This window comes from Myotis yumanensis, unplaced genomic scaffold (assembly GCF_028538775.1).
Source record: "Myotis yumanensis isolate MYYU_CA2020_CCGP unplaced genomic scaffold, mMyoYum1.0.hap1 SCAF_3, whole genome shotgun sequence".
NCBI classification, from domain to species: Eukaryota; Metazoa; Chordata; class Mammalia; order Chiroptera; family Vespertilionidae; genus Myotis; species Myotis yumanensis.
Window position 1 is genome coordinate 26,799,312 of NW_027223754.1, and position 17,436 is coordinate 26,816,747.

Genomic DNA, 17,436 nt, shown 5'->3' on the forward strand with positions numbered 1-17,436 from the left:
GAGAAAGGAATGGGGAGTTATTGCTTAATCGTTACAGAATTAAGTTTTGGGTGATGAATTTTAGACATAGACAGTGGTGATGATTCCACAACATAGTGAATTTACTTACTGCCATTCAGTTGTACACTTTACAATGGAAATGATCCAGCTGGTATGGCTCAGTGGTATGGACCAAGAGATCACCAGTTTGATTCCAGGTTAGGGCACATTTGCAGGTTCGATCCCCAGTAGGGATGTGCAGGAGGCAGCTGATCGATGTTTCTCTCTGTCCCTCTCCCTTCCTCTCTCTCTCAAATCAATAAAATAAAATATTTTTTAAAATTGTTCAAATGACATCATAATAATAATAATAATGTAAAACAACTGTGACATGATCTTTTACTTGACTAAAACAAAGATTTTAGCTGTTAAAATTGATGCTCAAAGTAGGATTTCATCTAGAAAATAAAGGAAATGGTGGTGTTCTCTCTTACCCTTACATTCATGTTTACATATTTATAGGATTAATGCCTCTGGGAAGTCAGGAGTCTTCAGATAGTCTGGCAGCAGAGATTGTTACACCTGAAATCAGGTAAGGAGATCATAAAGTTCAGTCACACTGCACTATATTTCTGGAGAAAACTTACTTTTCTATAATATGAAGAGGATTATTTCCTTACTAGAGGCCTGGTGCACGAATTTGGCCTGGTCTGAAAGATCAGGCTGAAACCGGCTCTCCGACATCCCCTGAGGGGTCCCAGATTGCGAGAGGGAGCAGGCCAGGCCGAGGGACCCCCACCAGTGCACTCTCTGGGTCGGGGAGGGATGCAGGAGGGCTCCAGGGCATGTCGCAAGCTAACCTACCAGTCAGAGCGTCTGCCCCCAGTGGTCAGTGCACGTCATAGCATCCGGTCGACCGGTCAGCTGTCTATCCCCCCAATGGTCAGTGCATGTCATAGCAAGCTGTTAAGTGACCTTAGCATATCAGTAGCATATTATGGTTTGATTGGTTGAATGGACTACCAGACAACCGGACACTTAGCATATTAAGTTTTTATTATATAGGATTCTTTATTACTAACGATTTCAGCATGTTAGGTGCATTTTTCAACTGGCCCAAGAGACTTGATCTTCTTGCTTCCGTAGGACAATGTTTCACACATATACAGCAAACTGACATCTCTCTGCTTGGGTACCCTTAGCAAACATTTAGCCATAAAACCACTTGACCCCAAACCAAACGCTATGTTTAGCCATCAGTCTGCAAAGTAATTCGTCACTAAAACTCATCTTTTAATTAGATGGAATGGTCTGGGAAAGATTTAATACAGTAGACAGGAGGAAATATCTCCCCATCTGTTCTATTCTTCATCTAGTATCTTACATTTTTATTCATAGCATTTTAAAAATTCCTTTTATTGCAATATGTGCCTGACTTTATATATAAGAATAAAAGACTGGCCTGGCTGGTGTGGCTCAGTGATTGAGCATCAACCCATGAACCAGGAGGTTACCATTTCCATTCCCAGTCAGGGCACATGCCCAGGTTGTGGGCTCGATCCCCAGTAGGGGGCTTACAGGAGGCGGCCAGTCAATGATTCTTATCGATGTTTCTCTCTCTCCCTTCCCTGTTCTCTCTCTCTCTAAAATTAATAACAACATATATTTTGAAAAAAGAATAAAAGACTCGTGGGGAGACACCAAGTGTCCAGGAGAAAGAGAATGCTGAATCTGAATATTATTTTTACCTTCTGTGAGTCTGTTTGCCCCCTTTTTAAATTGACATTGGCCTTGATTCTTTTTAATATCCTTGGTTGTTTAAGAGTTTTATAAACTGATTTAAAATAGGCATTAAAATACTTGTTAAGTAAATAAAGATATTGATTGTTGTTGGCATTTATTTAAGAAGGAAACACAAAAGGAGTATAATGCAACACCAACTCTGGAAGCATCTTGTATACCTTTTTCTTTTCTGCCATCTGAGGTGGTACTTTATATTGGACTGTTAAAATTTGAATGAATGATATTGGACCGTTAAAATTTGAATGAATGAACACATTATTTATGAATATTCATAAATAAAAGGTTATGTCCAAAAAAAATTTTTAAGGGAGCTTATTGGTAATGCAGTTGGATTTTTAAATTGAAGAAAAGAACAATGATAAAGATTCAACAAATGAAATGACTTTTTTGAGTATGACTCAATAAAATTAAAATATACTCTGTGTCTAGAGAGCTATCAAGATAATGAAATGGTAAAAGGCACAAAAATTTGCAACATGTGTTACAGACAATGAGCTAATAGGTTTAATACATAATGAAATATACCTATCAAATTTCAAAAACTACTATAAGTGGTCATTGTCACTGATATTAAGGGTATGGAGAAATTGGGAACTCATAAACGAAGAGTAAACATAAAGTGGTACGACTTTTTAAAAATTAATTTTTTAATAATGAGATATAATTGACATATTAATTGTATTAATTTTAGTTAACAACATAATGATGTGATATATGTATATATTGTGAAATAATTACCATAATCAGTTTAGTTAAGATCCATCACCACACTTTTTTTTTTTAATCCTTACCAAAGGATATTTATTCATGATTTTTAGAGAGAGTGGAAGGGAAGGGGAGAGACAGAGAAACATTGGTGTGAGAGAGTCACATCATTTGGTTGCCTCCCACACCTGCTTCGACCAGGGCCAGGATTGAGCCTGCAACTGAGGTACACTCCCTTGACCGGAATCGAACCCAAGACCCTTCTGTCTGCCGGCAAATGCTCTATTCACTAAGCCAGACCAGCCAGGGCACAAATTTTTATTCTTATGGTGGTACAACTTTTTTCCTGAGCATTTTGGCAAAAAGTGTATATTATCTAATTGTGACTATCTTTCGACCCAAAATTTATTTCTCTGGGAATTAATCCTAAGGAAATAACGAAGGATATACACAAAGGTATATTTATAAAGCTGATGATTATTAGCATATTAAATCTCAAAATTGGGAACAACCTAAATGCCCAATGATTAAATTAAATAACAATTCTTCAATGTGTTAATGTGTCATTTAAAATATTAAAGTATACTATTTACTGATATGAAATGATTGTGAAAATTTAAGTATAAATAGCAGATATCAATGTAATATACTGTGTGATCCATTTTTTAAGCTGCTGGCATGTGTGTACATATGCATCACAGTAAAAGGCTGTATGTCAGCAGCAGTTATTTTGCACCATAGGGTTATAGAGGGTTTCTATTTTCTTCTCATTTATCCTTTCTTCCCCCCTCTCCCCCCTCACAATGAGTGTTTTTACTTACAGTTCAAAAATATGTTAAAGTCATATTGTTCATACATAAAATATACCAAGTTTTATATAATTGCTTGAGTTGGGCCACAAATTTGACTTTCATATTTTCAACAGCAAAAGTAAAATTGCTTTATAAGATGTATGGTATTTATAAAATAAGAGCAGACTGTTTTGTGTATATTTGTTTTGTTTTTGTGTTTTCTTTTCCATGAGAAGCACAGCTTTTTATAGCATCTGGTATGAGTAAATTAAGAATGAATTATATTTTCAAGAAGTAGATCTTCAGTTATATCTTGACATGGATTAATATTCAATTATATCGTCCCTGCAGTAAATGTAGTGGCAAGCTTTCTGTGGCTGTTGCTATTAACATCCCTCAGTGTAAGCTTTTGTCATAACACAGGATCCCACAGCAATGCAGTCCAATAAGTTGGCTCTGATAATCTAGTTTGTTACAAAAATTTTACATATATATAGGAATGGGTGGACTGCATATTTTTTTAAAATATATTTTATTGACTTTTTACAGAGAGGAAGGGAGAGGGATAGAGAGAGTCAGAAACATCGATGAGAGAGAAACATAGATCAGCTGCCTCCCGCACACTCCCCACTGGGGATGTGCCCACAACCAAGGTACATGCCCTTGACCAGAATCGAACCTGGGACCCTTGAGTCTGCAGGCTGACTCTATCCACTGAGCCAAACCGGTCAGGGCTGGACTGCATATCTTGGAGGCATTCTTCTTTGGATAGTATATCCTGCCATCAAATGATTAATAATTTAAGAATATGGCACTAGAGATCATGTTTTTTATAAGAACTAAAGAACAAATATGTAAATGCTTTCATAGCTTCAATGTGCAAATCAGAAAAAAAAAAAAGGATTTTGAAATCTCTTTTGTTACAAATCATGATATTTGGAGAGTTACCTTCAGATTACCCATTTTCAAAAAGAAAGTACTTAAGCCCCGAGATGTAATGTCTTTATCCAGTTACAACAGGAGCTGCATTCTTTGCAGGTACTTTGTTTTTCATTTCTGTTCTATGTATTAAAGCTGTAACTATACTTAGCTGGATTTTGATAACTATACTAGAGGCCCAGTGCACTGGATTTGTGCACCAGTGGGGTCCCTTGTCCTGGCCTGTGCCCTCTCGCAATGTGGGACCCCTCAGGGGATGTCAGACTGCCAGTTCTGGCCCAAACCCCACAGGCCAGGCCGAGGGACCCCACCGGTGCACAAATCCGTGCACCGGGCCTCTAGTATGCATATGAGATCTTTGGTTAATCTCTTCCCGCCCTCCCCCCTTCCCTCTGAGATTCATCAGTCTGTTCCATGTTTCCATGCCTGTGCGTTGAGTATCTGCCCCCTGGTGGTCAGTGCGTGTCTTAGCTACCGGTCAAATGGTCGCTTAGGCTTTTATATATATAGATTGTATTAATGTACCAGATAATCAGTTTTTCTTGTACTCATTTAGGGAGAAACTTATTCGTCTTCAGCATGAAAATAAGATATTAAAACTTAATCAAGAGGGTTCAGACAATGAAAAAATTGCCTTATTGCAAAGCCTTCTGGATGATGCAAATCTTCGCAAGAATGAACTGGAGACAGAGAATAGGTAGGAATGTATATAGGCAGCTGCATTGAGCCACAGGTATTCTCGATTGTTTGCCTTGATGTTGATTCTCTTAAACCATGGTTGGGGAATATCCAGCCTGTGGGTTGTATATGGCCCCCAAAATCATTTGGTCTGGCCCTGCCAAGGCATTAGGGGTGAGTTAATTAAATGTTTGACCAAATATAAAAGGCTAATTTTTAAGTTGATAATTTCATATGGGCTGCGAAGGATGTTATAAATATCCAAATGGCCCTTGGCAGAAAAAAGGTTCCCTTCCCCTGCAGCTTAAACAAAGGCATGATATATTTTGAGAAGTGATAATGTGTTAATTCTATTTCCTTTTAAGAGAACTTTAAGCTGTTTCTCCATTTATGGACAGACTTGCCAAGAGTACTGTGCCTCTTTATAAAAGTGTTCCCTTCTCTATTTCTTCAAGCAAAATGATCTCAAAGCCCTACATTTCTCCTTTCTAATCACAAATTAAAGCTACTTCAAACTTGAGCAGTTTTATTACTGTGTTTGCTTTTTGTCCATTTCCTGTTACTGGGCTTTAGAGTTGCTTTCAAGTCTTTCCAAGAACATCTTGGTATGGACTGACTATGTTTTATGACATTTACAGTGGCCTCCACCTAATAGGCTTGCAATATTTTTGACTAATTTTAAAAATAGCTAAGGTGGGTATTTGAAATAGTCTTATAGTTTGATGTATACTGCATTTTCATATTGCTTTCTGAAAAGTTAGACAATTAACATACTACTCGTAATGTACCTTTCTTCATATTAAATATAGATTTTCAGATAATTCTTTCACTATTGAAAACCTACTCAAATATTATATTTCCTGATGTGAAAAACATCAATTATTATAGATTTGATTGTATTTTTACTGCAGCTTTCACTAACTTGTAGAATGTAGGTTTATGATCAGAATTTCTTGTACCTTCTTGAGTAAAAAAAAAAAAACCAAAACATCTTATTACACTTTCTGTCTAGTTAGATTCTGAATACTGATTTCCCTGATTTGTCCTTGATTTGGGGCAGTCTGTCTTTTACTACTACCATCTCACTAAAATATTTCTTATTGAAATAAGTAGTCATCTGTTAAATGGCCAATCCAGTGGGAGCAATTAAGACTTTATCTTTCCTTATCTCTCTGCTAATAATTCATTGTTGTTGATCATCCCCTCCTTCCTCAAACTTTTTTTTTTTTTAATTTCAGTAACTTCCTTGTCATGTGTTTTTCCAGATTTTCTTATTATTTATTCTCCAGGTGAGATTCCTCTTTCTATTCTGTGCTTGGTGGTTTGCTGTGGACCACCTTTTTACTCTTCTGCTTTTCTTCACATTCTTCCTAGTCAGTATCCTAAGTGTTATTTTTTATTCCTTGTGTTCTTGTGCCTTCCCAGTACATTTCCTCTCTGTCCCTCCTGTTTCAGACATATGTGGCAATTAGTGTAGTAGCATTTTCCGGGCCTTTATGCGTGCTCTGTGACCTTTTTGATACATCTTTCACTCTCAAACCAGCGTGATCTTTCTAAAATATTATCTGATCGTGTATCTTCCTTCTGGCAGTCCTTAACATTATCCAAGACCTAGGGAACCAAACCGGGCTACTGAATATTGCATCATAATGACCTAGAGAATTTATGAAGATTGAGCTTCAGAATTAGCATTATTAAAGGTTGGCTGGGTTATTCCAGTTCCAGCCTAATTTTAGGTCATCTTTTTTTTTAAGTTCCTGATACTTTTTCATTTTACACAAGATTGTACCCAACTTCTCCTTTTCTTCTCTGGTTTCATCTTCAGCTGTTCTTACCCCTCATAACTTATTCTTCAGCCATACCATTCATGAACTTACTGTACCCTCTCATTTTTCTGTGTACTTTGGACATGTTCAGTTCTCTGTCTTAAATCCCCTTTTTTATCCTTAACTACATATTTTATTTGTTATTCTAATCTCAGTTTAAGTCAGGCCTGTCCTAATTTCTCCACACAATTAGGTACAGACCTTGCTTCTCTGAGCAGTCATCATTCTTTTGTATACATCTTGCACTATGTTGAAGTACTTATGTCATATTTATTTTGTTTACATTTTGCCTCCCCACTAAATTCCTTAAGTGCAGGGATCTTTAACACTTGTGTTGAGCATAGTGCCTGACACATAGTTTGACTAAATGTACGTCAAAGTGAATTTCAGATAAATGGATATGCATAGGTACATTAATTCAACAGAATGTGTCCACAAAACACTACATTGGAAATCATAGAAATTTCATGCACTATGAAAATAATTTAAAAAGTGAGCAACTACTACTATAACCTTAGGCTTTATTTTGTTAATTATACTGTCTCTAACCATATGCCAACCTAAGAAAAAAGATACAAGTTAAGTCAGAATTTGGAAAATTAATGTACATTTGATTTCTAGGTTGGTGAATCAAAGACTTCTGGAAGTACAGTCACAGGTTGAAGAATTGCAAAAGTCTTTACAGGATCAAGGATCAAAAGCAGAGGATGTAAGTTTTAATATGTACCAACCATGGTCCAACAGTTCGATAGTATTAACAAAACCTATAACTTTTATTCTTTTACCTGATGTTCTCTATCAAAATACTTTATAATTATGTATATTGACTATGGAAAAGAAACAATGTTTTCCTTTTACTAGCATTCCCAAAAAGAGCCAAATGATACCTTATTGTCTCTTCCCAATTTATTCTGCTGGGAATTAGAAGTTTATTTGTAGCTATCAACTAAGAAGTTAATTGAGCTTTATGTTTTACAAGTGCTCAACTCAGATTTCAAAATATAGGGTTTTCCCCCGTGGCCAAAAACAAACAAAAAACAATGCTAATAGAACTTAACATGTTCAGGTAGAAATTTTTTATGTAAAATTGATATTCAAGAAAATTGTCATCTCTAGAATCCCATCATCTTTAAATTCTGAATCCTTCTTGCTACCCACCCCTAATACACACTCAAATTAAGTTCACAACCTGTTAAAAATATTTCCTTAGCCACTCTGTATATCTGTCATAGCCCTGCCTGCCTGACTGGCATGCTCAAATCTAGAGGGTAGTAAATGTGTTGAGCCAGCAACCAGGTCCTTTTTCATCTCCTCATGCCATCCGTAATAGTGCTATGTAGCACGTAGTGGTCAGTCAGTCTCTGATGCAAGTGCAAATGCACCGTATTTTGCAAATTCTTTATGTTGAATGAACAGTATGCAGTAGAACTGCAGTATACAATATAAAGTGCTCAAAAATAATGTAAAGAAGGGGGAAAAAGACACCTAAGTTTTAGTGACCAATCTTCGCTTCGGCCAGTTGGGTTTCTTTGGTTTCTTTTTGTTTGTGTTTTCCTGTTGCCAGTGTAATTTGTTATAAACTCTGGCTTTTGAGTGTAAACTTATTTGATTGTTCTCATTGGTAGAGTCATTTTTAGGATCTGCGTCAACACTAGATATATCCAGTATCATCAGCCTTATTAACAGAAGAGGCTATAAGGACAAGAGCAATCAAAGGAGAGTTAAATTAGGACAGTACTTAAACCTGAGAATATTAGATGTAAAAAGGCTCATCAACGACCTAGTTTTAGGAGTTTCATAAGCTTAATGAGCACATATTGGCAGCATGCTTTTCTTTGCAGTGGTTTTAGTTCATCCTTGAATTAATGTAATGGTAGTTCTTAGATTCCCAGGTTGATTTCCACTTCCTAAAATTGTCACCAACATTGAAACTACCTTGTTCCTTTATTAAAATGGAGCTATTTTAAAATGTCATGGTTTACTTTTAAAACTTGCTTTTATCCAGAATGCTAAATCATAAAGAGATGAAGCAAAACCACCATTTGTGTATTAAAATCTTAGTAAACCTAACAAAGAGTATATGACAGATGAACCAAAGTGGGTAACTTCTCTTAGTTCAGTGAAATCTATACGTCTCTCACACTGAGGTAAATGTAAACTTAGTTTTGGTCTCTGAAAGTTTGACGTCTTTTGTTAATTTGTTGTGGCAGAGACACAAAGGGCCTGTGATGCATTTGGAAGTAAAAACGGTGAAACATCAGTATCAGCTCAGCATTAGTGCTGTAGCGATAACCTTTATGCTTAATTCTCTTACTTACATTAAAACATGCATAAATTTATTCTGCAAAAAATAATTTTGCATAGCCTGGTTAGTTAGGTACCCCTGTTAATCAAATCTAATTAAATATGCTGTTTGCCACTACTTTAAGAGAACATATTTCAGAAGTGAAATGCAAGCCCTATAAAGTACTATATGCATAAATTAGTCAGTTTATTTGACTGCCCAAATGCTCATGAGATGTCTTGCTCTAAACTCTTAGAAATTCTCTCAGTTCTCTTCGTCTACATCTAGGAAATACTCCATTTGAAACTTTCCTTATTCTGATGATATGCCTCAAAATGGTTTAGAGAAGTGGTGTGGTACAGGATACGTGGTTCTTTCCCCCAACAGACTTTTGCTGCTTTCATCTTTTCTTTCACTAACCCACAGTGTTGCATCTCAGGAATATATAATACATAGAACAACCTGCCAAATGGGATTGGTCCCCTCTGAAGAACAACATAATTTCTACTTATTTCAGTAACCCTAAGTTAGAGTAGGATGGTTTGCACATTTTTATTATTATTTTTATGTCATTTATTTTTAGCTTGGAAGCAGAAAAGCATTGTTATATCCAGTCATTTGGATAATTTGAGCTAGCCACAGTGTATAAAACTCCAGAGAACAAGACAGGATGAGGAGACCATAGAAGAAAGAAAAATGTACATTTTTGAAAAAAAATGCATATCTTTTACTTCTGTTCATGAATTACTAAATCGTTCCTTCTATTGGCTGCTGTGTTTGCTTCATACTAATATGTCCTCTCTGTCTCTTGGCATGGTTTCTGCTCAAGGCTATTGTAAGTATGGCTTCCTATTCATTTCTCTATATTGAGCAATTTTATTATTTATATATTATCTGCCATTATAGTTGATGGTATTAAAATTTTAAATTATGGGGATTTTATGCAAAATGGACATACCAATATTACTTGCCTTATAGGTTTATGCGCTTTACAGTTAAGATACTGAAAAGATATCTGCCACTTGAAAACTTGAATATCTCCCCAGCCTTACCTTCTTAAGCTATAAGATGGGTTACTGTTACTCAGTGTTGTGAGGTTAACATGAGACAATGTATATGACGTGCTTTAGTGCAGTGCCTGACATATTAACCACTCATTAAATCATTATTTTATTATATATTTTCTCAGTTAAAATTAATTTTGTAGAGCCTAATTACAACGTAAGTGAAAAATTAAAGTTTAAGGTATTTAGAAAGTGTTTTCATTTTACCCTGTGTACTGAGGAAGGAACAAGCATAATAGGAAATTAATAGGGTTATTATCTTTTTTATGTTTGGGGGAAGCAGTGATGGAGGACTTTGTGGTCCACTGATCTAGCTATAGTTAATATACTGCGCAAAGAAATGAATTTTAAATATTCCAGAGTTGTGTTAGCATGGATTTGATAAAATAGTTACTGTAGGCGTTATTGAATAAGGTGACTAAAAATCAAAGAACTTGGTGTGTGGAGTTTTTTCTCCTTATCACTGCTATCGATTGATTGAACAGTTTGTTTAATAAGCCTATATTAATTGTGTTTGACTGAATTAATTATGTAACCATTTACCTCAGAATGTTTCATGAAATTCACTAATTAATATGTACCTTACCAAGTGTTAAGTTTATGAAACCTAAGGGTCCTATATAAATGCCACTTACTATTTGATTATTTTTAGGTCAATTCTGATCTCCTGCTTTTCAGGATTTTTTAAAAAATACCCCATCAAAGCTGCATTCTCTAGCATGTTAAATTCTGTATATATATCATCCTTCATATTCCCATACCATCACGTAAATTATTTGCAACATGTGCCTATTTGTAAATCACTGATCAAATAAGTCTTAAGTATTTATGGAAATTCATCCCAGACTTTATCATGATGCAAGGGAAACAATATAAAAAATGTCTTATGGAAAGTCTGTTATTATTAGAGTCCTACCTGCCTGCTGAGTCCAGGGATATTATTAGGTCTACATGAGTGGTTCTCCCCCCCCCTCCCCGACTATAAATAGGTAATTCAGAGATGCAGTTTCTGGGTATTTTATACTGATTGCTGTCACTTATGGGCTGCTCTCTCCCTTATCAAAGGGAAATAAACTTGGTACATTGTGTGTTTTGAGCTCTTTGACCAGAGAGATGACTGAGGGCTCACTCAGAGTTAGGTAATACTATGAGCTTAATTTTTAGAAAATAATTATTAGTTGTAAAATGTTAAGTAATAAATTATTTTTTTATTTTCCATTTTCAGTCAGTTCTTCTAAAAAAGAAACTTGAAGAACATCTGTAAGTATAAAAGCTATTGAGGCTTATTCTTATATTACCCAGTGAAATATAAGTGTTTTATATTAGGTGGTTACACAGTGTTTAGGCAATGGCTTGGGTCTCCCTTGAAGATATAGAACATTGCAAGATGTATATGAAGAGTGTCTAAAGGGTCGTCTCCACCAAAGATCCTCAAATTGGAACAATGACTGCTTTAGAACTATTTTCAAATGAGATTCCAGGGTTTTACTTCTCCTTCATATTTAAAGGATAACTTTGCTGGATATATTATTCTTGGCTGGTAATTTCTTTTAGTAGTGTGACTATTTGGTTCCACTCTGGTTTGTAGAGTTTCTGCTGAGAAGTTAAATATAACTTAATGAGTTTTCCTTTATAGGTTACTTTCTTCTTTTCCCTGACTGCCTTGAGAATTCTTTCTTTGTCATTAATTTTTGACAGTTTTAATATAGTATGCCTTGGAGAAGACCTCTTTGGTTTGAGTCATTAGGTGTTCTGTTTGCCTCTTGGATTTGTGGAACTAGCTCTTCTCATAGGTGTGGGGAGTTCTCGTCACCTCTTCATCTGACTAGGCTCTTCTTTCCCTTCTCCCTCTCTTCTTCTTCTGGAACACCTATTATCATATTGCTCTTTCTGGTGTAATCAGAGTGTTTTCTTTCATTTTTTTTAATGCTCAAATCTCTCTTCTTCCTTCTGAATAATTTCTAGATTTGTATCTTTGATATCACTAATTCTTTCCTCCTATCTTCTTCACTCCATTTCCTATGCTCACTGGTTCATTTTTTATTATTATTAATTTCAGAGAGGAAGGGAGAAAGAGAGACAGAGAGAGAGAGAAACATTATTGATGAGAGAGAATCATTGATCGGCTGCCTCCTGCACGGCCCCTACTGGGGATTGAGCCTGCAACCTGGGCACGTGCCCTTGACTGGAATCGAACCCGGCATCCTTCAGTCTATAGGCCAATGCTGTATACACTGAGCCAAACCAGCTAGGGCTCACTGGTTCATTTTTTACCTCTTTTATTGAGTTCTTCATCTCTAGAATTCCTGTTCAGTTCTTTCTTAAAATTTCAGTCTCTTTGGTAAAATACTTGTTTTGTTCATTAATTTCTTTTTCTGAGTGCAATAAATTGCCTGTCTATATTTTCTCACATTTAATTGAATATTTTCAGAACTGCAATCTTGAATTATCTGTCATTTATATCACATATTTCCTTGTGTTTAAGGTTGCTTTGTGGAGATTTCTCATTGTCTTTCTGAGCTGCCTTGCTACCTTGGTTATTCATGGTATTCGATAAATTCCTTCTCTGTCTAGGCATCTATGTTTGAGTGGCACCTCTCTAGCAGATTAATACAAGAGGTCTTTCTATCATTTTCCAGTAGGTGGTGTTAAATCACAAGTTTTTTAGCTCTGGGAAATTCCAGTGCTGATCCTGCAGTGTCTCTGGCTGCCATCAGTGTAGCCACAATGTGTGTGGGTTGGGTGGCCTAGGAGAACTCTGTTGCCTTCTTTGTTTTGCCCTCTTGGTAATGGTGGCCTTGAACCTTTGCCCTGACCTGGGACCAGTCACAGAGTACACCCTTTGCTCTGGGAAAATCGTGATTCTGTAATACCAGTTTTCGGGTTTTCAGGTAATGTACTCTGCAACATGACACCAAAGGAGATGGGAGGATAGAGTCTATGAGGCAGCAGGCCTTTGTGGCTTTGTTTCTCAGTCTAGAATTCCGGCCACCCAAGAGGCACAGGTGCACCCCGTGTTGTGTCCTTGCCCCAGTCTCTGACTCAGTCTCAGCTCATGCTGCTCATTTCACCGAGTCTCTCTGATTCTCCTGGCTGAAGCTAGCACCAGCCACAACTGGGTTCCTCCCCTCTCCAGGCTGAGCCCGCAGTTAGCTCCCAGCTGCAGGGCTGAGTGGCTCATCTTCCTTCTGCCTTCCAGCCTACCCAGTTTGTTCCTGCTGGCCCACCTTTAATGCTTCAATGTGCACATCTCAGGCATGACTGTTCATTGAGCAGGGAATCCTTTATTGAGTTATAGCTGTTCAAATTGCTGAAACTTCAAGGGTAGAGACCAAGGGCATCTCTCCTGCTGCTCTTCCTCTGACCTGAATTATCCCTTTTAAGTAAATTTTTGAAAAAAAGTATTATAAAGTTTATCAGTAGCAGACTATCAAACATGTCCTTGAATTGCAGATATATCTGAACATGGCTTTTTAATCTAAATGGTGAAATAAATTTCAAAATATTACATTTGTTTTCTCATAAGGAAGAAATTTTCATCCATCTTTATCTTTATCTGAGGTTGACAATGTTAGGAATGTTTTATGATTTTTCTCACACCCAGGATTAAACAAATTTGATCCTTCCTGTCACTTTCTAGCAAATGTCTCTCCTTGCAAACATTGAGTGCAGAGTGACCCGTTAGAATGTTAGTGTTGCACTGTAGTAAACCCGATATCCTCAGTAGATAATTTTTACTTGTTCTGTTGAGATTGGAAAGACATTCTGTAGTCTGGCACCTTATCTCATGCTAAATTTTTTTTTTTTTAATGTGGGGAAGGTGAGATACTCCTTGCAACTGATACTTGCTAGCAAGTCTAACAATAGGCAGATTTTTAATGTATTAGAACAGAAAATGTTACCTCCCAGCCACTGTAAGGTTACCTAGAGTCAGGATTTAGTACTGAATTCTTCCCATTCCTTTATTGGCAAAAAGAGAATACCGGTTGTTTCATAAAATTATGGTCTGACCATTTTTTGTGTTTAGTCATTTACAAGGTAAAAATCGTCATTAAAAGAATTGATTAGAGATGAGACCTGTATTCATTTCCTGTGGTTGCTATAACAAATTACCACAAACTGCAGGGGCTAAAACCAATAGAATTTTATTCTCTAACAGAAGTCTGAAATCAGGGTGTCAACAGGATTGGTTCCTTCTGTAAGTCCTAAGAGAATCTGTTCCATGCCCCTCTCGTATCTCTGGTGGCTGCCAGCAGTCCTTGGTGTTCCTTGGCTTGTAGGTGCATCACTCCAATCTCTATCTTTATTTCCATATGGCATTCTCTCCGTAGGTCTGTGCCTTCTTAGGACTTTCAAGGATACCAATCATTGGATTTAGGGCCCACCCTGGTCCAGTATGAGTTCATTTTGACTAAGTTACATCTGCAAAGAGTCTATTTCCAAATGTCACATTCGTAGGTACTGGGTATTAGGGCTTCACCATATCTTTGGGAAGACACAGGGACCATAGATAGACATCTTAAATGATGGTCAATTTTATACACATTTAAAGTGACAATGGAGACCATTTTACACACACCAAATTGGTAAAATTTAAGAACCAGACATACTGAGTATTGCCAAAGATGTTGAGCAGTGGTAATTCTCATCCATTGCTCGTAGGAGTATGTAGCAGTTTACTTAGTAAACTTAAACATGAACATATTCTGTGACCTATCAATTCCACTCCCCTATATATGCTCTAGACCAGCAATTTTCAACCTTTTTCATCTCGTGACACACATAAACTAATTACTGAAATTCTGCAGCATACCAAAAAATTCATTTTTGCCCATCTGACAAAAAAATACATAATTTTTATTGATTTACCCCAAAAATAATAATGGTAATTCTCTACTCTTTTTGCTCCATAGTGACTTTTTAAAAAATCAGATGCATATACTTGCAAGGATTTCTGGTACCAAGAAGTAACCAATCACACACAGCCTTATTTCACAACTCTATTATATGAGCTATATATTTATGGTTCAAGACAGGGCATTCACACTGGAAGGCTATTGTTGTGTTGGCTGTTGTCATATTTTCATTTGACAACCTAAGGGAAAAGAGGTCAGTGCCCTTGACTAGTCAGGTATTTCATGTTTTAAAAATTCTTGCAACATAGTGGTTGAAAATCGCTGCCCTAGATTCCTAGCAATGCTGTTGTCCATGTGTACCAGGACACATGTAGAGGAAAGTATGGAAGATCATCTATATATATAAAAGCCTAAGTGACCAAACGACCAGTTGATCGGTTGCTGTGATGCACAATGACTACCAGGGTGCAGATCCTCAATGCAGGAGCTGCCCCGTGGTGGTCAGTGCGCTCCCACAGCCAACCTCCCGCAGTCCCAGCCGGCTGCCCCCCCTCCACCCCCCCAATCAGCCCTGATCACCAGCCAGGCCGAGGGACCCCACCCATGCATGAATTTGTGCACTGGGCCTCTACTTGTTTATAATCACAGAAAAGTAGAAATAATACAAATACTACTAATGCCCTGGCCAGGTTACTCAGTTGGTTTGAGTATCATTCCCAATACACCAAGGTTGCAGGTTTAATCTTCAGTCAGGGCACATACAAGAAGCAACCAATGGCCTGGCCAATATGGCTCAATGGTTAACTGTTGACCCATGTACTAGGAGGTCACCAGTTCAATTCCCTGTCAGGGCACATGTCAGGGTTGTGAGCTCCCCAGTAGGGGGCTTACAGGAGATAGCCAATCAATGTTTTGCTCTCTTCAGTGTTTCTATTTCTCTCTCCTTTTCTCTCTCTGAAATCAATTAAAAAAGAAGCAACCAATGAATGCATAAGTAAGTAGAACAAAAAATCAATCTCTCAAAGTCAATCAGTCAAAAAATAATACCAATTGTAAAATGATAGAGTAAGGTAATTTCAACAATAGGACATTATACAGGGGTAAAAATGTGTAAACTAGGATTAACACACAGCATAGATGAATCACAAGAACATAATATTAAGTAAAATATGGAAGTCACAGAACGATACATACAGTATAAGTATTGTATAATGTAAAAATTGGGCAAAATTAAGCAATACATTTTATAGGAATACAAAGGCCTGTCACAGAAGTCATGAGAATGATTAAAATTCTGAGGTTTGGTTACCTCTGGGACGGGTAACCAAACTATATATGTTTATTTGTGTGTGTGTGTGTGTGTGTGTGTGTGTGTGCAGGGTGGGGCAAAAGTAGGATTACAGTTGTTCATATAGAAAACAATACAATCTATAATAATAAAAGTATAATATGCTAATTAGACCGGACATGCTTCTGGACGAAGCCGTGCTGTGAGGGAAGGCCCTGATCGCCCCTCAAGGCTTTTCCACCTGCTGCTGGTGCCGCTTGCATCTGGTGCTGGCGCCAGCCCCAATCACTCCACGCCATCAGCGGGTGTGAGAGGGGCTGGCGCTGTCAGCACATGGGAGCAGTGGCAGCAGCAGGAGTGGGGCTGCTGGCAGGCGGGACCAGGGGCTGCAGCGGGAGGGGCCAGGAGGGGGCACGGAGGATGGGCCAAGACCCACCCCTGTGCCCACTGCAGCCTCGCGGCCCACAGTTCCTTTCAAGGTGTACAAATTTGTGCACTGGGCACAAATAGTAATAATAAATAATTTATTATAGTAATAGTAATTATAGTAATAGTATTCTTTAAAAAAAAACATTTAAAACAATAGTAATATACTATTACTATTATAGTAATAGTAATAAATAATAATACAAGAATAAACTCTGTTTCACATACTCACAACTGTAAACTTAATTTAGTTCCACGCTGTTATGTATGTGTCTGTGTGTGTGTGTGTGATACCTTCAATAAATTGTTGAAAAAGGCCAGAACTGGTTTGGCTCAGTGGATAGAGCATTGGCCTGCGGACTGAAAGGTCCCAGGTTCGATTCCAGTCAAGGGCATGTACCTGGGTTGTGGGCACATCCCCAGTGGAAGGTGTGCAGGAGGCAGCTGATCGATGTTCCTCTCTCATCGATGTTTCTAACTCTCTATCTCTCTCCCTACCTCTCTGTAAAAAATCAATAAAATATATTTTTAAAAAATGGTTGAAAAAGATTTATTAATACACTAGAGGCCCGGTGCATGAATTCGTGCATGGGTGGGGTCCCTCTGGGTGGCCTGCAGGGATCAGGTTGAAACCTGCAGTCCAACACTGCCTGCAGCTCCTACCTGCCGCTTCCGCTGATCCTTGCCCCACTGTGCCTGCCACGGGCTCGCACCCAAACAGTCCCGATCAGGAGAGGCTCGCACTGCTACAGCAGCGCTTGCCGGCCATGAGCCTTGAGTTTGTTGCCCTCCCAAGG

The 17,436-nt window shown here is 37.6% G+C and overlaps 1 protein-coding gene across 1 annotated transcript in view; it reads left to right on the plus strand.

Annotated features, from left to right (window-relative positions):
• HOOK3 (hook microtubule tethering protein 3) overlaps positions 1-17,436 on the plus strand; it is a 101,744-nt gene that overhangs the window by 71,084 nt on the left and 13,224 nt on the right. Inside the window, exons 14-17 of the mRNA XM_070408497.1 lie at positions 502-571; positions 4,774-4,914; positions 7,343-7,430; positions 11,295-11,329. Of these exons, the coding sequence (XP_070264598.1) occupies positions 502-571; positions 4,774-4,914; positions 7,343-7,430; positions 11,295-11,329 (334 nt within the window). The remainder of the gene's footprint in view (positions 1-501; positions 572-4,773; positions 4,915-7,342; positions 7,431-11,294; positions 11,330-17,436) is intronic.